Raw genomic sequence first — 18,412 nt, 5'->3', positions numbered from 1 at the left:
AGGATTAATCAGTAGGGATTCAACCAGGACATGATTGGGGTACTAACAATGGAAGAAGAGGATTAATCAGTAGGGATTCAACCAGGAAATGGTATATCCAGAGAAGGCTGACTGCATTAGTAAGGAGAATGGTTGACCCAATCAAAGGGATACTCCAAGAACTTGAAATGACAGCTATATTCAAGGACTTACCTCTTCCCTTTGCCTCTGGATCAGGTCCTGACAGCTGGAAGTAGTTTAAGAGGAAGGCCACTCTACCAGATTGACTTACTCCAAGCCATGTTCCACCTACTCTATCCTCTTGGAGATCTCGTCCTAAAAAGTTGTAAACAGAAACAAAACAATTGATACAAATACAGAGTCAACCAATGCTGGATCTAATCATTTGTATCTTAGATTGATTAAATTTTAAGAATAGGACATTTATTTTTAGCACTGATAATCTCTTCTAACATCAAGCACTGTAAATGTTAACCTTGAACCAATGCAGCGTTCAGCTTACTTCCGAACTTGTTCCAACTCTGCCCTGTACTTCTTTGGCACACTGCCGAAGAAACATTTACAGTAATACTAGACGATAGAACACTTAGGATGATTGACTGGTAAAATAATATCATGTTCGTATAATCAACTCTGGATTGTTTTAACTTACTAATTAAATAAAGTCGTTGGCAGGCTTTACCCTTCACAGCTTTTGCGTGAACATTCCAATTAAGTTTATTATCAATACACGTTCCCAGGTACTTGTAGCTTTCTACCCTCTCAACTACTTTGCCATCGATTATGTCATGATCATGAACATTATTGCCTTTCCTAAAATCAAACACTAGTTCCTTAGTTCTTTATATTTAACATCAGACTGTTACTTTTACACCAACCAAATAATATTGTTTCAAACAAGCTTATGACAATACTTCAATTCTCACACAAACTATTAACAGAACCAAATTCCACATTGGAAAGCATTATCTTCCACACTGTACCAATGATATAGTATGTTAAAAAGCGTTTAAATCATATTTATATCATACACACTTTTCTTGAAGAGTACTATTCTATAAACGGTATGTATGTGTGTCATACTGACGAAAGATCATGATAGTTATTAATGTTAAAGCTGTGTATGTATGTCATACTAATTCAACGTGATGATGTCTGTATATCAAAGCTGTGAATGTGTGTCATACTGACAAAGATCATAATAGCTATTAATGTTAAAGAGCTGTGTATGTATGTCATACTGATTCAACATGATGATGTCTGTATATCAAAGCTGTGAATGTGTGTCATACTGACGAATGATCATGTTAGCTGTTAATAGTAAAGCTGTGTATTTGTAAAATTCTGTCTAAATGAATTTTGTTAAAGGTTTCAAAGATGACTGAACACTAACCTTTTACAACCAAGTTTGATGCAACCACAAAAACAATTGAGGCTGAACAAGTCAGGGACAGTTCCAGGTTTCTAACATGGAGGGGTGTGACCCTGGCATTGTAGATGGCAATGGCCAAGCAGGGGATCCGTGGGTCATACTTAGGCAATAAATGAGGTCAACAATTACATATGTCTACATTCAAGTTTATGCTAATATTTTGGGGGTTGAAAAGGGGGTTGGTCGTGCACCCCACCCCTCCCCCTGGATCTGCTCCTGACATGCTGTGACGATATATCAGTCAATATTTGAGCCTGCATTTAACCTTGGAAATTTCACAATGTCCTTCTGAGCCACAGCCTCCTCTCCATACAATCTGCTGAGCCTAATTTCTATCATATTCTCTTTTGCTCTCTGTAAACTTGATATACGGGTCATTCTATGTCAAATCATCAAATTTTGGAGTATGTTGTAGTTCAAACTCATTTGAAATTTATTCTATGCTTGAAGCACTATCAAATAGGCATATTCTGAAAATATCAGTTGTTTCAAAATTGGCCAAATTATCACACTTTATAATTCTACAATTTGTCACCACCATGGTATTTCATTTTATTTCATTTTCTTGATTTTTGAGGTCTGATTTCTCAGAAGTTAAACACCCTACTACCTTTCTATTACAGAAGCCTATAGACTCTATCCCATAGAATAGTAAATAAAAAAGTTTATAAAAGCATTGTCTTGTGGAGTAAGGTCACTTCAAAATGCCAAAATATTCAATTTTGGCATTTTTCACTAAAAAAATGTGCAATTTTTAGTGATAAATTGCCCCTAAACTATTGCTTCAGAGCACTTGATTCTTTCAGAGATTATTATGGCCAGTCCAAACAATCCAAAATAATGATCACAATGCTTTCCTGTAACATATATTGCAAGTTCTGTAGCTCTATAGTTTCTATTTCATGCTGCAATTCAGTATGAGGAAGGGTTTTTGATGCCAATTTTTACCAACATCACCATGTGAGAGCTGTACAGGTTTTGTATTTTATTTATAATTATAAAGGTCTCTTTACACCTTACCAAATTTCAGGGTTCTATCACTTCTCAATATTAGTTTATAAGGTTGTAAAGTTGCTCCGATGTACAAAAGAGGTCATCTTTGACACCCAATAACTCAAAAGACGTCATGTTGAAAAAAATCTGATAATTTTTTCCTAGAAGAGTATCACCCTGTTTGTACAACAAAGTTCATGAGGGAGTGTTGCCTTATTTGTAAATAAAAACTCCTCAAAGTTTGGGATTTTTACATAAAATATTTTTGTCTGTATTGCTACTGCAAATGTTTTTGAGCCTGGTTATTGTACTTCAAGGTCATTCAATTCAGTACTGTTCAGACTTCAATTTCATATGAGATATATTTCATTCATGTAATTAAATACTTAATTAAGACTTAATTTATTATCCACTAAATTAAATGTACTGGCTGCTTCTTGTTTAACTAACTTAATTAAAAGACTTTTATTGAGTTATTAAAGTAATGCAATGAATATATGCTATTTCATGGAGCCCAGAATCATGCTTCAGTATGAGGGTGGTTATTTAGTTTAGTCTTTGACTTGATACATGGTTATTCATCGCCCATCATTATGAAGATTTCATATTCTCTAAGATTTATTTATAGCTCTCAAAGGACATTCATTATTATGAGAAAGTTTTCCATTGCAAACCTACTCTTGTACAGCATAACGTTCACATCATGTTATTGCATTCAACAGCTAGTAATTACATATAACTCATTGTTCAAAATGAGGCTCCTTTCCATCTGGTGACCAGGTGGGCAGGCATGCAGATAAGCTAGCTGACACACATCAATTTGCAGTTGATCATTAAACCTTTGTCAAACTTGAACCATTACAATCTGGTAATGTTCGAAGAGATACTCAATACATTGATTAAACATGAAGAAGTGCCAAGTCTCCTAAATAAACAGCAATATCACAAATACATGACAAGCATAAATATATAATTTTGTGTGGATTTTAAAAGAACATTTTCTAATCTCTTTACGTTGGTGTATTGTGTAATGAGCTCCCATCATGGACACTGAAAGCAGGATCGTTGCAAATCTGTAAATTCTGGCAGTGGCGTAGGAAGGTACTTTTGAGTGGGGGGGCTGAAGACTGATGGCCGGCCTGGGGGAGGGGTCTAAGGGGAGGGCCTCAGATGCAATTTGGTGCAATATAGCACACTTCAACACCCACTCCATTTTGTAAAGAATTTTGCATTTTCACCTGGAATTAGATGCAATTTGGTGCTTCAAATGAGATTTTTTTCTCATTTGGAAATGAAAAAGGGGTTTTCTGACTTGCAGAGCGGGGGGGGGGGCGGAACGATACTTCCGCCCCCCATATTTTTCACTGGGGGGGCTGGCGCCCCCCCCCCAGCCCCCCCGGTTCCTACGCCCTTGAATTCTGGGCTTCCTTCATCACCTGGTAATATTATCTCTATACTAACTGAGTTTCCTACAATACTACACAATCGACTTCTTATATTAGTTAAATTCCATGTCAAGTGTTGTTGCTAAGCTGTTCAATATGAATATGAACTATTTCTGAAACATTGTAGATGGTAATCCAGAGATAGAATGGATTAAAGGAACACAGTTTGGGTTTCCTATCTGGCTAGGCTGTATTGGAATACTAACAATCATGGAATGCTAACAACCATCATTAACATGTATGATAATTGTTGTGAGGTGTCAATTACAAGCGTATCTCTGTAGTCTGATATAATCTACAGAATATGGTTGGGTTTGTGTCTCCTTAAAAGCAATAACTCTATTTACTAAAGCAGTCCAAGTTTAAGTCTTCTACAGTAGAAATATATATCAGTGTGCAAATATAAAAAATATCACTTCTTTGTTATGTCCTAAATTTGATGTCACTTGTAATTCCAAGGAGTATACAACCCAGCATACAGTCATTTATGTGTATTAAAAAAAATACTGTTTGCACACACAGACCTCTCTGAGTATCAAAAAGAGTACCATGTTTTAATCCCTTTGTATCCAATATTGTAAACACTGTTTTCATCCTTTAAAATCTGTTTATTAAAAGTGTGCAGTTTCAACGTATTATGTGTGTATTATGGACTCTTTGTTGCTTACACCTTATTTATGTTCTGTGTATCAAGTTTTTATCATCCAATCATCCAATGATATATGGCATCACCTGCAATCACATTTGTATTTTCCCAGAATGCCGCTGGTTGAGTTGGTCGGTTATAATATTCATCTCTGTTGAATACAATGACAAACTTGAAGGTGCCAGGAGATGGATTTGGATTCAAATAAAAAGCGGTCACACACATGTTGACTTGAATGGTATTGGTTAGTGATATTCAGACCGTACCTATTAAAAAAATTATGGAAAAATAAGAATAATTAAAACATTTTGTGAAGGGAAAACTCAGCTATCACTGCATAGCCATCTTTTATAGAAAACCAATAATTCAATACATCCCTACACCCCCCTCAAACAGTTATCTTTTTCCCTCACACTCCCTACATCCCCTCAATTAGTGCCTCCTCTTCCCCTACATCCCCTCAATAAGTGCCTCCTCTTCCACTACAGTACATCCCGTCACTAAGTGCTTCTTTCCCCCTACATCCCCTCAATAAGTGCCTCTTTTTCTCTTAAATCCCCTCAATAAATGCCTCCTCTTCCACTGCATCCCCTCACTAAGTGCCTCTTTTTTCCCTACACCCCCTCACTAAGTGCCTCCTCTTTCCCTACATCCCCTCAATAAGTGCCTCCTCTTCACCTACATTCCCTTACTAAGTGCCTCTCTTTCTCCTACACCCCCTCACTAAGTGCCTCCTCTTCCCCTACATCCCCTCACTAGATGCCTCTTTTTCCCCTACATCCCCTCACTAAGTGCCTCCTCTTCCCCTACATCCCCCTCACTAAGTGCCTCATCTTACCCTATGTCCCCTAACTAAGTGCCTCTTTTTCCCCTACATCCCCTCACTAAGTGCCTCCTCTTCCCCTACATCCCCTCACTAGTGCCTCTTTTTCCCCTACATCCCCTCACTAAGTGCCTCCTCTTCCCCTACATCCCCCTCACTAAGTGCCTCCTCTTCCCCTATGTCCCCTAACTAAGTGCCTCTTTTTCTCCTACATCCCCTCACTAAGTGCCTCCTCTTCCCTGTACATCCCCTCACTAAGTGCCTACTCTTCCCCTATATTCCCCTACTAATTGCCTCCTCTTCCCCTACATCCACTCACTAAGTGCCTCCTCTTCCCCTATGTCCCTCACTAAGTGCCTCTTTGTCTCCTACATCCCATCACTAAGTGCCTCATCTTCCCCTACATCCCCCTCACTAAGTGCCTCTTTTTCTCCTACATCCCCTCACTAAGTGCCTCCTCTTCCCCTACATCCCCTCACTAAGTGCCTCTTTTTCCCCTACATCCCCTCACTAAGTGCCTCATCTTCCCCTACATCCCCTCACTAAGTGCCTCTTTTTCTCCTACATCCCCTCAATAAATGCCTCCTCTTCCACTACATCCCCTCACTAAGTGCCTCTTTTTTCCCCTACACCCCCTCACTAAGTAACTCCTCTTCACCTACATCCCCTCACTAAGTGCCTCTTTTTCTCCTACATCCCCTCACTAAGTGCCTCCTCTTCCCCTACATCCCCTCACTAAGTGCGTCCTCTTCCCCTACTGTATATCCCCTCACTAAGTGCCTCCTCTTCCCTTACATCCCCCTCACTAAGTGATGCCTCTTTCACTACACCCACTCACTAAGTGCCTCTCTTTCTCCTACATCCCCTCATTAAGTGCCTCCTCTTTCCCTATGTCCCCTCACTAAGTGCCTCTTTGTCTCCTACATCCCATCACTAAGTGCCTCATCTTCCCCTACATCCCCTCAATAAGTGCCTCCTCTTCCACTATAGTACATCCCGTCACTAAGTGCTTCTTTCCCCCTACATCCCCTCAATAAGTGCCTCTTTTTCTCTTAAATCCCCTCAATAAATGCCTCCTCTTCCACTACATCCCCTCACTAAGTGCCTCTTTTTTCCCCTACACCCCCTCACTAAGTGCCTCCTCTTCCCCTACATCCCCTCACTAAGTGCCTCCTCTTCCCCTACATCCCCTCACTAGTGCCTCTTTTTCCCCTACATCTCCTCACTAAGTGCCTCCTCTTCCCCTACATCCCCCTCACTAAGTGCCTCCTCTTCCCCTACTGTATATCCCCTCACTAAGTGCCTCCTCTTCCCTTACATCCCCCTCACTAAGTGATGCCTCATTCACTACACCCACTCACTAAGTGCCTCTCTTTCTCCTACATCCCCTCATTAAGTGCCTCCTCTTCCCCTATGTCCCCTCACTAAGTGCCTCTTTGTCTCCTACATCCCATCACTAAGTGCCTCATCTTCCCCTACATCCCCTCAATAAGTGCCTCCTCTTCCACTATAGTACATCCCGTCACTAAGTGCTTCTTTCCCCCTACATCCCCTCAATAAGTGCCTCTTTTTCTCTTAAATCCCCTCAATAAATGCCTCCTCTTCCACTACATCCCCTCACTAAGTGCCTCTTTTTTCCCCTACACCCCCTCACTAAGTGCCTCCTCTTCCCCTACATCCCCTCACTAAGTGCCTCCTCTTCCCCTACATCCCCTCACTAGTGCCTCTTTTTCCCCTACATCCCCTCACTAAGTGCCTCCTCTTCCCCTACATCCCCCTCACTAAGTGCCTCCTCTTCCCCTATGTCCCCTAACTAAGTGCCTCTTTTTCTCCTACATCCCCTCACTAAGTGCCTCCTCTTCCCCTACATCCCCCTCACTAAGTGCCTCTTTTTCTCATACATCCCCTCACTAAGTGCCTCCTCTTCCCTGTACATCCCCTCACTAAGTGCCTACTCTGCCCCTATATTCCCCTACTAATTGCCTCCTCTTCCCCTACATCCACTCACTAAGTGCCTCCTCTTCCCCTACATCCACTCACTAAGTGCCTCCTCTTCCCCTACATCCCCCTCACTAAGTGCCTCCTCTTCCCCTATGTCCCCTAACTAAGTGCCTCTTTTTCTCCTACATCCCCTCACTAAGTGCCTCCTCTTCCCCTACATCCCCCTCACTAAGTGCCTCTTTTTCTCATACATCCCCTCACTAAGTGCCTCCTCTTCCCTGTACATCCCCTCACTAAGTGCCTACTCTTCCCCTACATTCCCCTACTAATTGCCTCCTCTTCCCTTAAATCCCCTTCACTAAGTGCCTCCTCTTCCCTAAGTACATCCCCCTCACTAAGTGATGCCTCTTTCACTACACCCCCTCACTAAGTGCCTCCTCTTTCCCTACATCCCCTCAATAAATGCCTCCTCTTCCACTACATCCCCTCACTAAGTGCCTCTTTTTTCCCCTACACCCCCTCACTAAGTGCCTCCTCTTCATCTACATCCCCTCACTAAGTGCCTCTTTTTCTCCTACATCCCCTCACTAAGTGCCTCCTCTTCCCCTACATCCCCTCACTAAGTGCCTCCTCTTCCCCTACTGTATATCCCCTCACTAAGTGCCTCCTCTTCCCTTACATCCCCCTCACTAAGTGATGCCTCTTTCACTACACCCCCTCACTAAGTGCCTCCTTTTTCCCTACATCCCCTCAATAAGTGCCTCCTCTTCACCTACATCCCCTCACTAAGTGCCTCTTTTCCTCCTACATCCCCTCACTAAGTGCCTCCTCTGCCCCTACATCCCCCTCACTAAGTGCCTCTTTTTCTCCTACATCCCCTCACTAAGTGCCTCCTCTTCCCCTACATCCGCTCACTAAGTGCCTCTTTTCCCCTACATCCCTCACTAAGTGCCTCCTCTTCCCCTACATCCCATCACTAAGTGCCTCCTCTTCCCCTACTGTATATCCCCTCACTAAGTGCCTCCTCTTCCCTTACATCCCCCTCACTAAGTGATGCCTCTTTCACTACACCCCCTCACTAAGTGCCTCCTTTTTCCCTACATCCCCTCAATAAGTGCCTCCTCTTCACCTACATCCCCTCACTAAGTGCCTCTTTTCCTCCTACATCCCCTCACTAAGTGCCTCCTCTGCCCCTACATCCCCCTCACTAAGTGCCTCTTTTTCTCCTACATCCCCTCACTAAGTGCCTCCTCTTCCCCTACATCCGCTCACTAAGTGCCTCTTTTCCCCTACATCCCTCACTAAGTGCCTCCTCTTCCCCTACATCCCCTCACTAAGTGCCTCTTCTTCCCCTATGTCCCCTCAATAAGTGCCTCTTTTTCTCCTACATCCCATCACTAAGTGCCTCCTCTTCCCCTACATCCCCCTCACTAAGTGCCTCTTTTTCTCGTACATCCCATCACTAAGTGCCTCCTCTTCCCCTACATCCCCCTCACTAAGTGCCTCCTCTTCCCCTATGTCCCCTAACTAAGTGCCTCTTTTTCTCCTACATCCCCTCACTAAGTGCCTCCTCTTCCCCTACATCCCCATCACTAAGTGCCTCCTCTTCCCCTACATCCCCTCACTAAATGTCTCCACTTCCTCTACATCCCCTCACTAATTGCCTCCTCTTCCCTTACATTCCACTCATTAAGTGATGCCTCTTCCTCTAGCCCCCCCCCCTCACTAAGTGAGTCCTTAAGAAGTTACTTCTCTTCCCCTACCACCCCCTCACTGAGTGTCCCCTCTTCCCCTTTACCCCCTCACTGAGTGTCGCCTCTTCCCCTATACCCCCTTCACTAGTCTTTCTTCTTCCCCTATACTCCCTTACATGGTCACAGTTGCACAGCTAAATTTCCTTTATGTTGTGCAATTGCTACGTACCATCTCAAAGACATCATTTGCATGGCCTGTTTCAAGTGAATATTTACACATTACATAAAGACTCCTGTACTACATCAGAGAGGTCCTCAATCAGCATTTTTAATAATCGGAAAAAAAGCATGTTGCACCTGCATGTGCAGAATACACAGTAGTCATTTAATGAACAGAAAACTGGGATGGTGATTTTATTTATTTAAAAAAATAAGCTTTACAAAAACAGACTTTGTGATGTTTTGAATCCCATACTATGTATGCCATGAATACATTAATACATGAATAAATGTTTTCTTTTTGTGGTAGGCCTACATTATCAACAGGACACAAGTACAGAAGTCATTTAATTTAACAGAAGCACTTTTAGTTGTCAACAAAAGATAGTTGACTAATAATAAAGAACATTACATTTGCATGAAGGAACAATACTTTTATCTACATACAGTTAGTAAGTATACATGACCCATTGCTTCTAGTTCAAGATTACAAAGTTCAGTTTAAGATAAAGAGGGTAGAAAACAAATCAAATCAGTGATTAACTTTTTACAAAATCGGGTGATTAAATCACAATTTTAATCTTTGTTTTAAGTCACCGAGATTAAAGTTGGGCAACCATGCATTTCAACATTTTGAATGTTACCATACTTTGAGATTATGATCATTAAGTCAATGTACTCAAACAGGTGTACAACAATCACACTAGTTGTCTTGGTCCCTACAAAAGAGTGGTTTCAAATATGGCACACTTAAGGCTGTACCTGTAGTTACCAGGTTTTGCATTCCTTAGACTCACCAGATAATGCTTCATTGCCATCTTAGGAATTTAACTGGCATCCCTATACAAATGCATTTCTTGTTCCACTAATTAGCTGTCCATTGTTACTTGGTATTCAGTAAATAGGATATAGCCTATGTTGTATTGTAGCTAGCAGATGTTTCTCTTCTGGATAGAGGGTAAGCTGGATAGGTTAGTTTGTACTTTTATTGACATGCTAGTTGACATTCAAGTTCAGACATGTCGCAGATGTTTTCTGGCAGTCTTTGAACTGGCAAATTTTTGTCAATCTGAAACGTCGTGGAAATTTCTCTAATACTTACATATCAAGCTTTTGCAATGTCTTAATTAACATGCACGTCTATATTTGATATACAGTATTGACTAACTATCACTAATATGTGTTCAACATCGGTAGTAGTTACTTTGTTAATAATGGCATTGTTTCAATAATTGTTATGGTGCAGCCTATAGCCTAGGCTAAGTAAGTTCAGGTTGAAAGAAGTTGAATGCGGTTGAAATTCACTTTCATTTTAAATGAGTTACAAATAGCCTACACTTTATCATGGAATTCCCCAAAATGCTTTATACTTAGAACCACGTCATAAGAAGTCTTGTCTAGGGTCTCAGCTGAACAATGGCCTCCGTTCAGCTTAAACTCAACTTAAGTGACAGTAGGCTAGGCCTAAGTTATAGTACTAGTACTAGTACTAAGTAGCTCTAACACTGACACCTACACTGTAACTATAATGTGATCGGTGTTGTCCAGTATATCAATGATGATTTATTATTGTAGATATACCAGTTTAGCGAAAATAAATCGTACGAGATATAATAGCAAAGAATGGGGTTATGTTCTTGTTTGCTTAAATTTTACTTATTTCGTCCCATATAACCTTTCTTTAATCTCGTGTTCTATATTAAACCATCTGATGAAACTACGTAATGTTATTTACCAATGTCTTTCTTTTCTGTTTTCATTACCGTGCATCACGCAGACGTCAGCATAGTGCTAATATGTAACTTATCTCGCTTACAGTATCGATGTAAGGGTATTTCGGGAAGGGAATTCAGAGTGAATCATATTGTGCGGTTTTCGGGTCAAGGGTTGGTCTTGGGTGATTTATTCTTAAAGGGTGTGAAGACTCGCGCAAAACGAACGTCTAGTGCCGGTAATTTGACCTAGTTTCGAATGAGGTGTAACAGAAGTGTTAGACACCACCATTGATCCCAGAAAATACACACACACAATAACTTGCTACCGTCGGTAATTAGACACTAGTGTACAGTCAGTACATACAGCTGCGATCAATACCCACAGCAAAGTGTATAAAAGATACAGCGATGGACATCTCAGGTCCAGCTAAAGATAACAAGGTATCACGTTTCATTATTGTCTGCATTTTGTAGCGACACGAACAAAACGTCACTTGCAAGCAACAGAAAGTTAACTTTTTCAGATGGCCGCACGCGGTTTGGGGCGAGTCTTCAATGCCTTTGAAACAGTATATCGATTACGCAAAAATCACACTTGAATACATACCAAAACATCACGGCATCGAGCATGGCCCAGGGTCATCGATTTTTAAAGGGCCGCAGAATTTTCTTTGTTTTTATTGTTTACAGCCAATGCCCTAGACTCAAACGCATTTGCTCCGAACCACGTGATTATTAACACCAGGTATCCATTTTAACTCATTATTTCTTGAACGTCAGATACCCCCTTCATTTAAATAGACAGGATATTTCTAGGACCGACAATTGAACCGTGAGGAAAAAACAAGTCCAAAAGTCATAAGACACGCATACTGTTAGCAGGCGCGTATCCAGGATTTTCTAACCCGGGGGGCGCGAATTACTATCTAAGCGGAGCGCCACCATCGGTTGGCGCGCAGCGTACAAGAAAATTTCTGGGTTTGATACCCCCCAGATCATCGGAAATGGCACATCTCGGGCTTGAAAATGACCAACCAGATGTACACTTTTGCCTGAGAACCAAGTATGTCCCAATAGTTTTTTTTTCCATCCATAACCTTTTTGAAGATTCGTCACCAGTCACACATCATGTTCGACCTCATCCCATCTCTCGTGGGTCATTGCTTTTGTAGGTCATTCTACGTCGCGGCCCACAATACCCGTTAGCCCCACTTTTTAATGTTTGAAGCCATTTATTTGTTCAGAATTTGAAAATTCACATTTCTCGTGAAATAAATTTACTTTAAAACATACCCAAAATATTGCACAAATTTTCATCTATGAACAACCAATATAAAAAAAACCTCCTTCAACCCCTAACAGACCGGTCAAAATTGCACGAGTGGAGGGAAGTATGTTTAAGAATGCAGGGGCGGCGATTTGTTTAAAATGTTGGGGGGACCTTTGCTTGGGTGCAGGCGAATTACTATCAAAGCGGAGCGCCACCATTGGTTGGCGCGCAGCGTACAAGAAAATTTCTGGTTTTGATAGCCCCCCAGATCACCGGAAAAGGCACTTCTCTGGCTTGAAAATGACCAACCAGATGTACACTTTTGCCCGAGAACCTAGTTTTTCCCAATAGTTTTTTTTTTCATTCATAACCCTTTTCAAGATTATCACCAGTCACACATCATCTGTGGATCATTACTTTTGTAAGTAATTCTACGTAACGCCCCACAATACCCGTCAGCCCCACTTTTCAAGGTTTTAAGCCCATTATTTGTTAAGAATTTGAATAATAATTCACTTCAAAACATACCCATAATGTTGCACAAAATTTCATCTATGGACAACCAATATAGAAAAACCCCCTTTAACCCCTAACAGACGGGTCAAAATTGCACGAGTAGAGGGAAGTATGATGAAGAATGTTGGTCAAGGAATTTTCGAAAATTCAGACACAGTTAATTTATTGGTGAACAAATATTAAAACCTCTTATAACGGCTACTATAAAACTTCGATATCACCAAAAAATACCAACAAAATATGCTCGAGGGGGAGGGGCGGTCTCCACCCTTCGCTCCACCCCCCCCCCCTTGGCTACGCGCCTGCGGTTAGAAATCTTGTAGGAAACAGGCCCAAGGGCGGCGGAACCGGGGGGGCACAGGGGGCACGTGCCCCCCCACTTTTCCTCAGGTTAAAAATGTGCCCTTTTTCTACATAAAAATTGAGGTGTCTCAAGTTAGCAAGAGGCCACGGAACCAGAATGAACACTCGGGAAGGGCCGTTTCCGGCCATCTGAGGGGTTTGTAAAACTAAAAAATTTCTTGTACGCTCCGCGCCAACCGATGGTGGCGCTCCGCTCAGATAGTCGTGCATACAACTTTGCAAATCCTGGCTACGCCCCTGACTTTTAATGAATTTCTGTGGCTGAAACTCAAAGCTATTTCGAATAAAAAAAAATTGTTAAGATATTAACAAGAAATTAACTCTAATTCGGAAGATTCCTACTTTAGCAACTAGCATGATTTCACCTCATTTTGTCTCAAAAGAAAACTTGTTCCTTGTTTCCCAATTTGCACATTGGATATTACAGTGCTAGTATGCATATTTTCCTTGAGTGGGGGAGGGGGGGTTGATGGAGTAATGTGTATACGCAAATAAGATAATACAATAAGAGTTATAAAGGGTACTAAATATAAGGCTGCATCAGTCCAATCGAATTTCTGCAAAGTGCCCTTTGATGTCGGTGCCCCCCCAGATTAAAAGTGCTTCCGCCGCCCTTGAACAGGCCAAATGGAAACCCAGTGAAACCATATCGATGTGGATCAGTTTTTACCTCCATGATCATATATATGATTGTACGTACTTACACTCATCATGGAGGTAAAAATGTACCTCGATGCACTTATGCATACACAAGAGATGTACAGACATTATGATAATAATCATGAGTGACAACGTGCTATACTGTCACGGTCACAGAAACGACCACGGAGCGTCCTTTACCTCATGCAGCATGTGTTGGATGAAGTTTTAGCCACCGCCAAATATGATTTGGATAAATAATCTCACGCATTATTTTCTATTTATAGCCACACATAAAAATTATGCCACCAAATATGGGGGGGGATATTAGATACTACCGTATATCCCACCTAAAATATGGGAGGACATGTCCCCCACCCGCCCCCCCCCCATGATCGCCGCCCATGTATATACATATATATATATATATATATATATATATATATTTATATTTATATATATATGGTTGCTACAGCCCTATTTTCCCTTTTTTATCGGCAAACCAAAATTCATTACGGATGAGGTCCGTCTAGCTCAGTGTTGTCCAACCTTTTGCAGAGGCGGGCCACATGGAATGATTTTGATGAAGGAGGGGGCCGCTTGAATTTATTTTCCTTCCTGATAAAACAGATGAATAAAGTTCAGCTCCCCCCCCCCCCCACTCTCCGGTGAGACTGACCTGTATGCAGTTTTATGGACCCAGAAAGTTCGAATGATTGATTATATAGCTTCAAATTGTTACCAATAAATCTGCTTACTAAAATTTCGCACCGTAGAGCATCTCTGGCGGGCCGGACGCAACCCTGCAGCGGGCCGGACTGTGACCCGCGGGCCGTAGGTTGGACAACCCTGGTTTAGCTATTCATTTCGAAAAAAAAAAGTAAAAACTACTTTCGGTCATATATAGTAACAAATTGTGACACGGTTAGAAAGGCGCCTTGTGAGGAATTTGCACAAGGGAGAGGCAAAGCTTGTAGGCAAACTATCTAAGCTTAGCGCCACTATGTGTTGGCGCGAAGCGCAAAAGAAAATTTTGGCCGAAAATGCCTCTCAGATCGCTGGAAATGGCACTTCCCAGGCCTTGTAAGTTGCATCTAAGCATTTTCTAGTTTGAAATTACTAGCGATATCATAAAAAAATAAAAAAACTATGCTAAAAAAAAACTATGCCACCTAAAATATTGGGGGGACATGTCCCCCGCCGCCCCCCCCCCCCACATGATCGCCGCCCATGTAAGAATGATAGTCAGGGAATTTTCGAAAATTCAAACACAGTTAATTTGTTGGTGCATGGGCGCTGATCAGTCTTGGATAGTGGTGGGGACGCGTGTTTGTTCTCTGATAATATCTAAGCGGAGCGCGACCACGGGTTCGCGCGTAGCGTGCAAGATTTTTTTTGGCAAATATACCTCCCAGATCGCCGGAAATAACACTTCCCAGACCCAATGATGCTGCTCCCAAACCTCCTTAAGCTTTAAATCTCATGGGTTAGAAATTTAGTTTGGGGAAATACATGGGCGTCTGCAGAAAAAAATCAGGGGACAGATAATCCAAGTAGACTTTTGAATATACGATGGGTCTGGGGTCCTCTCCCAGAAAACAATTATAGACTGCCGCAAATGCGATTTCCGTCCTATATTTAACAACTGTGCACGGATAAATATAATAAAATTGAAGCTAGCTCAAATTGGCAACACACAGTGTGAGTTGTTAAAGATTGTTTTGTTCGCACTCAGTCCGTTTTGCTGACCACAAAGGAAAAATGGAGTTGTCGGTGTAAGGGGTAGGCTGAGTCGCACGACCCTTCCGAAATCCAAAATCCACCACTGGCTACCCTGTGTATATAATAGGGATCAGCGCTGTAATAATTTCACTGTTCCTCTATCTCTTTCCGGTGTCTTGGCGTTTTTTTCTGCTCCCTCCTTTTCTCCTTTTTCTCTCTTTCTTCTTTTTCTTTTCCCTTCCTTCCTCCTCTTCCCCCCATCTTTTCCCCTTCTCTCCTCTTTTTCTTACCCGGGGGGCGCGCGCCCCAACGCCCCCCACTGGATACGCGCCTGGTTAGTATATAAATACCAGTGGAATCACTGTGGTCGAGTGGTACGGATTTCGGTCTGTGACACAAGATCCGTGGTTCGATTCCTATACCTTCGTCTGATGAGCCCGAAGAGGACGAAACCGGTCGTGAAGTGAATTTTATTTTGTGGGGGGGGGGTCCTTAATTTATCTATCTATATATGTGTTTATATATATATATATATGTGTTTATATATATATATGTGTTTATATATATATATGTGTTTATATATATATATATATATATATATATATATATATATATATATATATATATATACATAATACATATATATTGGGAAAGTCAACATTGGGAAGTTTGACCTCGGTGCCTGGGGTAACATGGGGGCATATTTGGCATCGAGGTTTACCGCAATGGAAATTGCCTGCGTAGGTGGAAACTAAATAAGGGAGTCTGGAGGAAGTGAGTAGAAATCTAAGGTTGGGGTGTTGACGAAACGCTAGCATGGGGATATACCTTAAACGATTCTCCTACAGACTGATCGTCTTGGAATACAGCAAATTCCTGTTTGATAGAGCTCATAAAGCATTTGATGAGGGGTTGTAATTGGTAACAATCGGACTGTGTGTGTTAGTACTTTTGGACTTGTATTTTAATAAGTCTTCACGGCTCAACTTGTGGGCCCTGGAAATACCCTGTCTAATTAAGTGAATGGGGTCAGTATCCGACGTTCAAGAAATAACCAGTTAAAATGGATACCTGGTGTTCAAAATCACGTGGGTTGGAGCAAATGCGTTTAAGGCAAATGCGTCTAAGGCATTGGCTGTAAACAATAGAACTCTTGAGATTATTTGGGTGAAAACTATTAAAGTGTAAATACATATATATCGGTGGGCTAAGTATAGTATACCAAAGTGGTTAAGGGATTGCCATCCAACTTGACCTGAACATCTAGAAATTATATTTGGTGTGTAGAAATTCGACAGGAAGTTTATTGCTATTTAGGAATACTGGAATTTTTTGCATTTCCAGGTAGCCTCAGATGCAATTTGGTGCAATATAGCACACTTTAACTCCCACTCCATTTTGTAAAGAATTTTGCATTTTCACCTGGCCTTAAATGCAATTTGGTGCTCCAAATGAGATTTTTTTCTCATTTGGAAATGAAAAAGGGGTTTTCTGACTTGCGGAGCGGGGGGGGGGGGGCGGAATGATACTTCCGCCCCCCCCCCATATTTTTCACTGGGGGAGGTGGCGCCCCCCAGCCCCCCGGTTCCTACGCCCTTGACTCGAAGTGACTCGAACTCGAGACTTTATGATTGAAAGGCACCGGCGTTAGCCACTGAGCAAACACTCCCTGGTTGAATAAGACAAAGGGGATTATCGTACATGTAGTACTCAGGTCTCAGGCTGACCATCTAACGAATACGGTACGTTATGATTGACATGCAATCTGTTCTAACAAATAAACAAAAACCACTCTCTATAAATAATGCAAGATGGTTTACTTATTGATCACTATACTGCTTGAGTTTTATTTTATCGTAAATCATCATACTAAAGCCAGTTATTATGATCTTAGAAAGCACAGCGATCAGCTGCAGTGATCTCGCAAACAGCGCCTTTCCTCTATATATCTTCTTTACCTCCATGAAAGAAATAAACTTACTCAAGCTAACTGTAACTCCATGAGAAATAGTAATAATATATAAAAACATAGGCCCCTAAGTCCTCACATTGATCTAAACTTAGGAAATAAAGAAGTTCATAATAAGACGAAAATTGTACTATACTGTTACAAATACCAAAATAATATATTTATAATATAATTATAATATAATTATATTATCCATGATTATTTTAAGCCTGTAAAATTCTCCAAACTTACGTACCTTCACAACAGCCTTTCGAAAAATGTGTAAATCTCGTTCCACCTATAGATTCGACGTAGTGGTTTAACCAATGCTTGAGAACGCCCGCCTATTTCGTTGACAAGAAAATTCTACTGTTTTGTCCGAAACTCCGCGTATTGGATGTTTCCCCACACCTTGGAATTCTGCCAAGCCATCTCAACCCCCAAACCAAACAAAGACTGTACAAAACCCAATACTAGCCTTCCCACCAGGCGTTTTCTTGCATCAGCAGTCTTTTCACGCATCATTGACATTATTACTCTGTCTCACCTTGAAATAAATAATCTCTTTATTACGAAACCAAATTTTCCGTATTTCTGTGAATTTGTATAATCTTCATTTACAAATAGTTGCACTTCCACTCTATACATAGATGCCGAAAAGGCCTTTCATTATGTCTTGCATAACGGCATTAGAAACGAGCGGACCACTTGGACCTCTTGATCCAATTGTTATTGGGTTATGGTATTAAACCGTTTCTGAGTTACTGCTGGACTGTGTTGAACAACTTTGCAGTTCTTATTGTTGTTTACAGTTCGCGTTCACCTTTCTCTTCTCTTTTCTCTTCTCTTCTCAGAATAAACAAAATATAACCTTTGATCACCAGTCGCTCACTATACTACTGTATCTACGCGGCGTAATGTAAAAGCGTGGCAGTGTTTCCTACGACATAGAAGTCATGTTACTTTAACCCTCCCTCTCAATGCAATATCAGTTACTTTTCGGTCACAGCAGTTTTTATTTAGATTTAAATGTATGTTTCAAGTAT

At 41.3% G+C, this 18,412-nt stretch overlaps 1 protein-coding gene across 7 annotated transcripts in view; it reads right to left on the bottom strand.

The window, feature by feature from the left end:
* Positions 1 to 18,412, bottom strand: part of LOC139981010 (transport and Golgi organization 2 homolog) — an 85,564-nt gene that overhangs the window by 24,172 nt on the left and 42,980 nt on the right. The window contains exons 1-3 of one of the 7 annotated variants that reach the window (XR_011797759.1): positions 10,869 to 11,025; positions 4,603 to 4,782; positions 193 to 315 (exon numbers count right to left, since the gene is read on the bottom strand). Coding sequence is in view for 6 of the 7 variants with exons in the window: in XM_071993108.1 (XP_071849209.1) it covers positions 193 to 315; positions 4,603 to 4,741 (262 nt within the window). In the remaining variant the exon portion in view is untranslated. Of the gene's footprint in view, positions 1 to 192; positions 316 to 4,602; positions 4,783 to 10,529; positions 10,684 to 10,868; positions 11,081 to 18,412 lie in introns of those variants that run through there. The other 6 variants (XM_071993108.1, XM_071993107.1, XM_071993110.1 and 3 more) reach the window with 6 other exon arrangements.

The sequence above is a fragment of the Apostichopus japonicus genome, chromosome 15, assembly GCF_037975245.1.
Source record: "Apostichopus japonicus isolate 1M-3 chromosome 15, ASM3797524v1, whole genome shotgun sequence".
Lineage (NCBI taxonomy): Eukaryota > Metazoa > Echinodermata > Holothuroidea > Aspidochirotida > Stichopodidae > Apostichopus > Apostichopus japonicus.
Note: the sequence above shows the minus strand (reverse complement) of the source record. Positions and strands in the feature narration are given on the sequence as shown.